Source organism: Heliangelus exortis, chromosome 5 (assembly GCF_036169615.1).
Source record: "Heliangelus exortis chromosome 5, bHelExo1.hap1, whole genome shotgun sequence".
Lineage (NCBI taxonomy): Eukaryota > Metazoa > Chordata > Aves > Apodiformes > Trochilidae > Heliangelus > Heliangelus exortis.
In genome coordinates this window covers 10,777,722-10,786,876 of record NC_092426.1, presented here as the reverse complement: position 1 = coordinate 10,786,876, position 9,155 = coordinate 10,777,722, and the positions used below count along the sequence as shown (strand labels likewise).

Below are 9,155 nucleotides of genomic sequence, written 5' to 3'. Positions count from 1 at the left end.
ACTGAAACAAAACCCTTCAATTTCACTGACAAGTTCCAACAACAGAGGCAAAGCTGCAGCACTGTGGCCTAGGAGATTTCTCTCATTGCAATGCTGGTGGAGCTGGCACAGCTCGCTCCCTGTAGAGCAAGCAGGGGCAGTGCCAGTTTTATGGGGACATAAGCAGTGTGACTGCTCAGAATGCTGCAGAGTAAAGGTTGCAAAGCAAAGAACTGAAGCTGTACCTGTGCTCAGGACTTCAGTGTTCTAAACAGAAGTGAGGGAGGGAGGATGTTACCCCTAAGGGCAGCTGTAAAGATGTTCTGTGCCCCATAGAGCATCTCATAAGGGGTAGTTGGGGAAAGGCAGGATATCCAAGCTGCTCCTCTGGTATCCAGTGGACACCAAGACTGGCACAGCTCTCAGCTGAACCTAAGCCATTACATCCTGCTGGGGAAACTGGCAGAGGAGGGGCTGAAAAAAACCTGTGCCCCAGTCTTGGGCCATTGCCATGCCTACAGCAATCCCCCTGTGCACAGCTGTGGGTAGGCAGGAGGAGGCTGACCCTCCTGCTACCCTCCTCACATCTCACCCTGCAGCAACCACACCTACCAGGGCACTGTGCATACTCCTGCTCTGCTCTCCCTGACAACAAGCACCTCAGCTCTCCAAGAGGAACAGAGAGAACTGTGCAAGGAAACCACCTCTTATTTATGCATAATTTAAAATATATTTTGTTCAACTGCACATCCCTACCAGCCTTGTTTAGGGAACTTTTAATAGTGTCTGGGTTCTCTTTAATCTTGTGTACAAGATGAGGAAGTTTTCCTCTGTGCCTTTAAAAAAAAAAAAAAAAAAAAAACAACCTACATCTCTGCCAAGCTGCATTAGGAGAGCTGTAAAAAAGGAGTCATCTTGTTCCAGGAGCATGAGGCTTATGTAACAGGGAAATCCTAACGAAGAGATACTCCCCCACCCCATGCACACTTGTCCAAGGCACATGTCACTTCAGGGTTTTCAGTTCAGTTTGTATTTTGATCACATCTGCTACTGGTTTATTTAGATGTATTTACAAATATATTCTCCCACATACCCTCATTTGTACATGCCATAGAATGTTTTTATAAAATGCAGTGCGGACCTCACCTCACCACAAGGATCTTTAAATAAAATATATTGTAAAGTGCCTGATACAATTCTTTTAAAAAATACAGTTCTAATTAAAACAGATACTTGGCCACCACATTCGCAGCTTCGTATACATGTTTAGTACAACAGTCTATTTCTGTTAGGTGAGCAAGAGGCTCCCAAGCCACCCCTCTAGCTCTCCAGTTTCAAGTCCAAAGGCTTTAGAAAATGAGGCAGAGGCAGATCATCCAGAGCCTCTGGGAAATGCTCAGGTGAAATGGTCCTGATCAAGACCCGCATGGCTCTGACAAACAGGGATGGGGGAGCTAAGCCAACCAGGCACTGGAACCTGTTCTCCCCCAGAAGGTCCTGCCACTGCTGCCGGTTGTCCAGCAGCTGCTGTTTCATTGTGAACTGGAGGTCCTGAGGCACGAAGAAGAAGAGGCAGTCGAGGCAGAGGAGCTTGGCACGCATGTTGGCTGCGGGCACCTGGGAAATCTGCTGCAGCAAGGTGTCGAGGGGGGTGTTCCCGGCACTGTCCCGCAGGCAGGGCGAGGCACCGTGCCCGAGGAGCAGGAGCAAGCACTCGGGTCGCACCAGTTCACAGGCCACGTGCAGGGCTGTCTTGCCGCCCTCCACCCGGCTGCAGCCCCGGCGGTCCAGGTGGCCGGTTCTGTCGCTCGGCGGGAAGGCCTGGACGGCCTTGAGGATTCGGAAGAGGATGCGGACGCGGTTGTAGCGGACGGCCATGGCGAGGTGCGGGGCCGAGGACTGGCAGCAGCTGAAGCTTTGGCTGGGGGCAGCCAGGGCGCTCTGGGGAAATTTAGTCAGCAGGTGCCGGGCGTAGGGCTGGTGATCGTGCACCAGCGCGTAGAGCAAGGCCTCCGAGGGTGAGTACGCGCTCACCTTGCCCCCATCCTCCCAGTGGAAGACCTCCATGGTCCTCATGTCCTCCAGGAACCAGACAGGCAGCAGGTCCCTCACCGCCTGGTAGAAGGCGAAGGAGGATTTCTTACACTGCTTCTGGTACTCGGCCCCGTGGCCGCTGACCCATCGGACGCTCCAGGGCATGGTGGCGGTCGGGATCCACCGGGGGCTGTCTCCCACCCCGGCGAGCAGAGGCCGCATCGGACCTGCGGGAGCACAAGGGCTGTCAGCCAGTGCGGCCGGGACTCCCTCCCCGGGCTGCGCCCGCCTCCCCGCCGGCCTGCCTGCCCCTCCCCGCCGTCCGGAGCCGGGAGGCCCCTTTGCACCGGACAACCCCCGTCCCCGGTGCAGGGGACAGAGACACTCCGGTGCACGGGACGCCCATATCCCCGGTGCACGGAAACTCGGTGCACGGGAGCCGCCTGCCTCCAGTGCGTAAGACGCCTACGTCCCCGGTGCACGGGAACGGCCTCCACTCAGTGCACAGGACTCCCGGGAACACACACCACACACACCCCCCGCTGCACCGCACCTCAACTCGCTGCTCCCGGTGCACAGGACCTCCCTCCCTCCCCCCGCGTTGCCGAGCTCCCGCCCGGCCTCCCTCGCCGTCCGCTCACCTCTCGTCCCTCCCCGCGGTGCCGCTGCCCGTTGCCGCCGGATCCGCAGCGAGGGGCTGGGGGCGCGGGACGGGAGCGCTGCGCGGCGCCGCGGGGCCCTTTTATCCCCACCCCCCGCCCCGGGCGGTGAAGGTCGGTCAGGACCCGGGAACTGTCCAGCCACCGCTGATTGGCTGCCGCCCCGGACCCCTCGGGCTCCCATTGGCTGGGCCGAGAGGACGGGGCCCTGCGCCACCGCTTGCGTCACCGGAGGCAAAGTTCCAAGAAACTTGGCTGCCGGCTCGGAGTCCCGGCAGGGCGGGGACTGCCGAGGGGGGGGTAAGTGGGGGTCCTGGGGGCGTGGGGTCAAGGGTACGTGGGGCGTCGGGGGTAAGGGAATCCCAGGGGTATGAGGTCCTAGGGACAAGGGGTCCTGAGAAGTTTGGGGTCCCCAGGGACATGGGATCAAGGGATCATGGGGTCCTGGGGAGAGAGAGTCCCGAGGGGATGGGGCTCAGGAGGTCCAGGGCGCACGGGGTCTTGAGGGGCATGGTGTCCTGGAGTATGGGAACCAGGGGATTTAGAGTCTTGGGGGAATGGAGAGAGAGCACGTGGAGTCAGGGGCACATGGGACCCTAGGGGCAGGGGACCCAGGAGATACGTGATCCTGGGGGTATAGACTCCAGGACACACAGGGTCAGGTGCTGCAGACACACGGGGTCCCAGGCACACGGGGTCCCAGGCAGGTGGTGTCACATCCCCTCCCTGCCCTGCTAGGGCCCAGCCTGACCCACAGCAGTGCTCGGCTCAGGGGTGGCCCTGGCTGGAGGCTGGCACTGCCCTTCAGCTGTGCTGACTGCGGCTCCCGCGTGTGTGCACACGTGCCTGCTGCAAAACTCGTGGCTCTCGCCTGTCACCTGGATGGTGACATTTGCCCATAGCCCTTCTCACTGACAGTCACCCATCAGGTGTTGGCTACAGAAGACCATGGAGCTATTCATGGCATGGGGTGAGCCTGGCACTGCTGTCAGCCCTGCACCAGGGACTCTCTCCCTCAGGCACTTGCAGTCCTTTGGCTCTAAAATATATGTGTGTGGGTAACAGCCACGTGCTGGTAAAGCATCCCTGTCCTTACTGGGATCTGCTCTCTCAAAAGGCCTCCTTGCTGAGCAAATCCTGGGATCTGCTCCATCCTTATGCCCTCCTCCCTTGTGTTTCCCTCTTTTGCACCACATGTTTGTCCCCCAGGGTCTCCCTCTCTTGCAGCCATTGCCCTCTCAATCAGGAGGGTGTGATCAGACTCTCTGCAGGCAGGCAATGCCAGTCGTTGTCAGGTTCATGGCTGAAAGCTCTGGCTTCTCTCTTCCTGAAGTTCCTCAGCCTTCCCCTTGCTAGCGTGGGAGCACAGCTTCTGCTGACTGCTGCTGGAACAGGCAATGCCTTCCCTGCATCCCAGCACCACGTGTATGGATGCACATAGGGGGATTGCCAGGCACCTGCTGGAAATGCCTCACTGCCCTGCAGACCCCTGTGTGAGACTGCTCAGGGTAGCAGGGAGGGAGCCCAGGGCACGCTGTCAACCCTCCCCTTGGCCCCAGTGAGAATGAAGTTGGCAAGGAACAACCAATCCCTTTGTTGTGCCTCCTCTGAATTGCCATTCATCCAGGGAAACAATGCTTAAACTGTGCTAGGTTTGCTCTGTGAGGCACTTCTTCCCTGCCACACAGTACTCACACCAAAACCTGGGGGTCCATGTGAGGGGATGCAGGCAGGTGGGCGAGCTGGGCAGGATTCTCCACTCCACTGCCAGGCTGAGAAACCCCTGGTGACTGAATCTGAGGGAAGAGAAATCAGGACAATGTGCGCTGAGCTGCTTTGCCAGAGAGAATTAAATCCAGTGTTTGTCAGTGCGATTCATCACCCAAGGATCCCTGTGGATCCAGTGCAGCTCCTGGCATCTTGGATGTCAGCTGTGGCAGGGAAAATCCTCTTTCATTGCTCGTGTCCAATTCCAGATTAAAACTCATTAAAGGCAGCCGCTTCTGCCACTCCCTGCTGTCGCCAGGGTACTTGCCTGTCAGTGGCATCCTATTACTGCAAGCACAGGATAATTTGTACCAAAGGGCAGTATCAAAAGAAATGGTTTAAAAATAACTAATTTAATGATAACTAATAACCTTTCCATTGTGTCCGGCACCGCCTCACCCCCCTGTGCCTCACCACCCATCCTTGGTGGCACCTGTACCCACTGCCATTCTGTGCCACCCGCTCCAGGGGACAGCTCTGCCCCACTGTGAGTTCCCAATCCTTTCTCTGCTGTCAACAGGACATGGCTTTTGATTTGAATGTCCAGCATGGTGGTGAGCCAGGCTTCCCTGTGCTTTCTACTCACCTTCCACACATACCTGAGTAAGCCAAGGGGTGCTGGAACCCCAGGGTAGGGGATTAGAATAGTTGCAAAGCCAAAGGAGCTTCTGCATATGAAATTAATGTCTTTGGCATGGAAGAGGGACTGTTTTTCTCAATCCAAGCTCTCTACAGAGTGCTTTTGACTGGCACTTTTGATAGGGGAGAACATGCTGTGTCCTCATGGCCTTGCTGCAGGGGGGTACTCTGGAGGCTGGCTCTAATTTGCAAATTGTGTTTGTCACATATATTTGAAGCAGGAACCACCTGTAGGAAAGGCAGCCTGTTTTGGGGGAAAAGCATTACATTTGCCCCCCAAATTGTTTACAGCATGTCCAGCACTACTGATGCAACATGGTAGCCCAGAAAGGTTTGAATTTTGCAATATATATTTTATGTGCAGACCCACAGGCATGCTTTGTTTGCTTGCAGTCCTGACTGGTTTTAATCACTTTGAATTAAGGAACTGATCTGATTACTGATCTGACTATGAGAGGGCTTATCACAGGTTCCTTGGCACATGATGATGATTACTCTATTAGTGCAAGCACATCCAAGTAATGTGACATGTCTTCTCAGAGCTTTCTCCAGCCAATGGAAACCCACTTCATGCTGCTGGAACCCAGCCACATAATGGGATGAAGGGGAAAGCTCTGCCATTTCTTGTAGCAGACATGATCTGTTTCCTGAGGTTTTCATTAAATTGAAGGCAGGATCACACTGACTTAATGGTCATGATTGTGGGTGTAATTAATGGCAGTATGAAAATGGGCAGCAAAAGTGAGCTCACTGAACACAATTAATGTTTCATGCTGGTTTTGAGCATGATATGAAAGTGGGCAAGGAGTACATTCCTCAGTTTTTAAATGGGCTGAAAGATATGGGGTTTACTTCAGTCCTTGAAAGGATTTTGTGCATGGGTATGACCCTGAACATCTACCAGTGTCCTCTCTCAAAAGCAGGCTCAGGACCAAAGGTCAGTGGAGTTTGGACAACAGCCCCAGACCCATGGTGGCCTGGACCAGCAGAGCTTTCCTTTAAGCCTTTGGCTCTGGGGTCTTTGTCAACAAGTCAGACAGAAACACCTACATTCCATTTAGCTAAAAATAAACATCTTCAGAGAGAAGCAATGAGTGAGGGGGTTGCAGTAGAGATGTGGGGCTGGGATACACATGCTATGCCCCCCTTCCCACTGCTGGTAACATCATTGATCTCCAGTTGAATCTCGCTCTGCCCCCAGGATCCCATCTGCAGAAGGGGTGCAGTAACAGCGCATCAACTCTTCTCTTTTAGCTGGTGAGCTCTTTTGTTCAGGGATAATACACACGTATATCGGTCTGGTCCTTGGGGTCCTGAGGACGGTCACCATACAGCACTTGTTCTCCTTCGGTGAGAGGCTGGCGGCTTCCCCGGGCACCTCTGTTTAGCTGTGATGAATAGAAACTGATGCTGACACCTCGTGGAAGCCTTAGATAAACATTTTCGCCAGAAAACTTTCTGTTTCGTTTCCTCTGCTGCTGCTGGTTCCCCACTTGAGGAGCTTCCCGGATCTGTCATCTATCCCTGATTTGTCATCTCCGGAGCACCCAGCAGGGCCCCGGGCTGCCTGCAAGACCAGGGAGGGAAGGGCAGCCGAGGAAAGCTGCTGGGGGACTGTCCTTTGCCTCCCGAAGAAAGAGGAGAGCACATCTCTTGCCTGCATGGTGGTGAGAGCACCAGGCCATGGACGTCTGTTGCCCATCAGATGTTGAGAGGGAAGCACCTCCCCTCCTGCACCCGTCTCTGTCTGTAACCAGTATACCTGACTCTTGTGTGCCTGTTTTGCCCATCTCCGTTTTTCAGGGGGGAATATTGGCAAGTGGCTGTCACAAATCACCCCATCCTTTCATTTCAGAATCTCCAGTCACTTTTTAGAAAAGAAGTTTTCCTGGGAAGCTAGAAAATATTTTCATTTGAGAAACGAAACTGCTGAGGATGCCACCAAGTGTCAGTGGTGATGTGGGTTGGGGCGTTGCTCCTGGCTCCCTTGCTGAAACCATCAGACAACTTCACTCTGTCCAAGGGAGGAGCCAAAGCCTCGAACCCTGCTCTTACCACCCTCCCCCACAGTGTCATGCTCACCACCCACCTTGTCTTACTCCTCAGCCTTCTTTTGTATTCCACTCACTCTCTCCTTGCCTAAGTTGGTATGAATCATCATTTCACATCAATCCTGAGGTGCCCATAACCCTGACTGGTTTGTTTTCTCTGCTGAGCTACAGGGTCAGCTCCATCCTGACATATAGCATGAAAGAAAATCTGCTTTGGAAACAGCGAAGCAAACAAGCCTTCTCTTGTTACCCTTGTTTCCTGGCTGCTGCTGAGTGAATATGACACCCTTCCAAAACTCTGCATCCCAAATGAAGCTTCGAAACACTTCATTTTGGAAAGGAAATCTCTCCACTGGCTCTGGTCTTAGCATGGGGGTTGACCACTGTCAAATGTCAGTCTTGGCTGATGGGAGGCTGAAAAAATGGCTCAACTGGTGTCACAGATCTATTGAGGCTGTCAGTGTCCACTGGTGGGATAATCCCATTTTTAAAGTCTTGAAACTTTTTTTTTTTTCCTGGTTCCTTGACAGAGAAAAGTGTACCGGTAGAAGTGAGGTGGGCAGCAAGGTGATACAGCCCTTCAGCTGTCTCACAAGCCCTCAGGGATGGCCACAGGCTATTGTCAGTGTCCTCCTTATTTTACCTAATTTCACAGGTCACTCCTCATTAAGCCCTGATTTTGGCACCTGTAATAAATGAGCCGGGTTCATTGTTTCAGAAGCCCAGGAAAACTCTCAGAGCTGCAGCAGAAATTAAATTAGACCCAATATGTTACGGGGGAAGCTGGAAAGAGCACTTGTCCCTTAAAAAGATGAAAAGGGAATAGGTATCTTTTGGGGAGCCTTTTTATTTTGTGAACAAGCTGATGAGAGGACTCAGTGACCTTCTGGCCTCTGCGGATGGTTTTAGCCTTCAGCTTGATGTTGGTTGTTAAAAATATTATCCCAGATGTATTAATACGACCAGACTGGATTGCATCTGAGCTGAACATTGTGAGCCTAAGGCAGGACATAAATATAGAAGCAAAACAGCCTGACATAAGAGTCATCTGTCCTCTTCTACACAAGAAGTGAAGGGGAAAGAGACGGAACTTATTCTGTTGCAATTTTTAGATGCATTTCCTGAGCCTCAGGAAATGCCTGCTCTGGGGTCCTGGGCCACAGAAGACCTCATGTATCTCTCTTCCTAAGCCCTTAGAGTGCTGTGCCACAGGACTGCTCTCTCAGCACATTTTTAACCTGAGGTTAGATTTGCCTAGACAAGGTCTGCAATCAGGAATGACTATTTGTTTGATGTGTTTGCCTAATAGGATTACCCTTATCATAATGATATGGCAACATAGCAACCTGGCCTTGGCAGAGCAAACCCAAAGGGCTTGAGGGGTCAAACCTTTGCCTCCCTTGTCCCAAACGTGCACAGCATATCTTGTCTCTGTTATCATGAAATATCCAGCTGGTGCTTCAGTTGGCATTCAGTGCTCTGCTTTTGGAAAGCCCTGTGCCATGTCCTGCTGCCTGCTGACATCACACTTGGCATTTCTGTCTCCACAGCTGAAAAAAAAATCAATAATATCCAAAGGTTAGGAAAATTATGTGGTGTTTTAAATTAGGGAAAGAGATGCTTTCCCCATTGGGAATTGCACTGAGCAGGTGTCTCATTCAATTTTGTGTGGATTTGTTTCCATCTAATTCCCTGAGAGTAGATAATAAACCATCAAGGTACTTGCTTTTTGCATTGTTTATCATGAACATGCCTAAAATCATTACAAAACCATCTATGAAAATGTATCTGTGATTATTAAAGTTTCCTGGGTTAAAAGGCTCAAGGAAGGTGTAGGATGGAAACTCTCTCTTCCTGCAGAGAAGTAGGAGAAAGTCTTTGCTACAGCAGAGCCTGACTCCACTGATGCTCTGTGCCCAGGCTTGTACATCCCAGTTTTTGGTAAGAATGCAGGGCACCTCCTTGCTCCCTGGTGTCATTTTAACCCCAGCACTCCCCAAGCCAGATGATGTGAGCCTGGCCTTAC

General features: G+C 52.6%; 1 protein-coding gene and 1 long non-coding RNA gene across 3 annotated transcripts; one reads left to right on the top strand and one right to left on the bottom strand.

The window, feature by feature from the left end:
• Window positions 1-986: 986 nt before the first annotated feature.
• On the bottom strand, window positions 987-2,837 carry ANKRD9 (ankyrin repeat domain 9). Of its 2 annotated transcripts, none has more exons than XM_071745529.1 (2): window positions 2,655-2,837; window positions 987-2,240 (listed from the first exon to the last, which is right to left on the bottom strand). In XM_071745529.1, exon 2 carries the CDS (start codon window positions 2,233-2,235, stop codon window positions 1,300-1,302), a length of 936 nt encoding a protein of 311 aa, XP_071601630.1. In that variant the 5' UTR covers window positions 2,236-2,240; window positions 2,655-2,837; the 3' UTR covers window positions 987-1,299. The 2 variants fall into 2 exon arrangements, with proteins under 2 accessions (XP_071601630.1, XP_071601631.1); XM_071745530.1 differs by having other exon boundaries at window positions 2,567-2,715.
• Window positions 2,838-3,335: 498 nt separating this feature from the next.
• LOC139796933 (uncharacterized) lies at window positions 3,336-8,912 on the top strand. The gene is made up of 2 exons (XR_011726210.1): window positions 3,336-5,042; window positions 6,280-8,912. It is a non-coding gene; the product is annotated as an uncharacterized lncRNA (long non-coding RNA).
• Window positions 8,913-9,155: the final 243 nt, after the last annotated feature.

Coding starts and splice junctions, on each gene's coding strand:
- ANKRD9 (XM_071745529.1), bottom strand. CDS start 2,235: ATGCGGCCTCTGCTCGCCGGGGTGGGAGACAGCCCCCGGTGGATCCCG.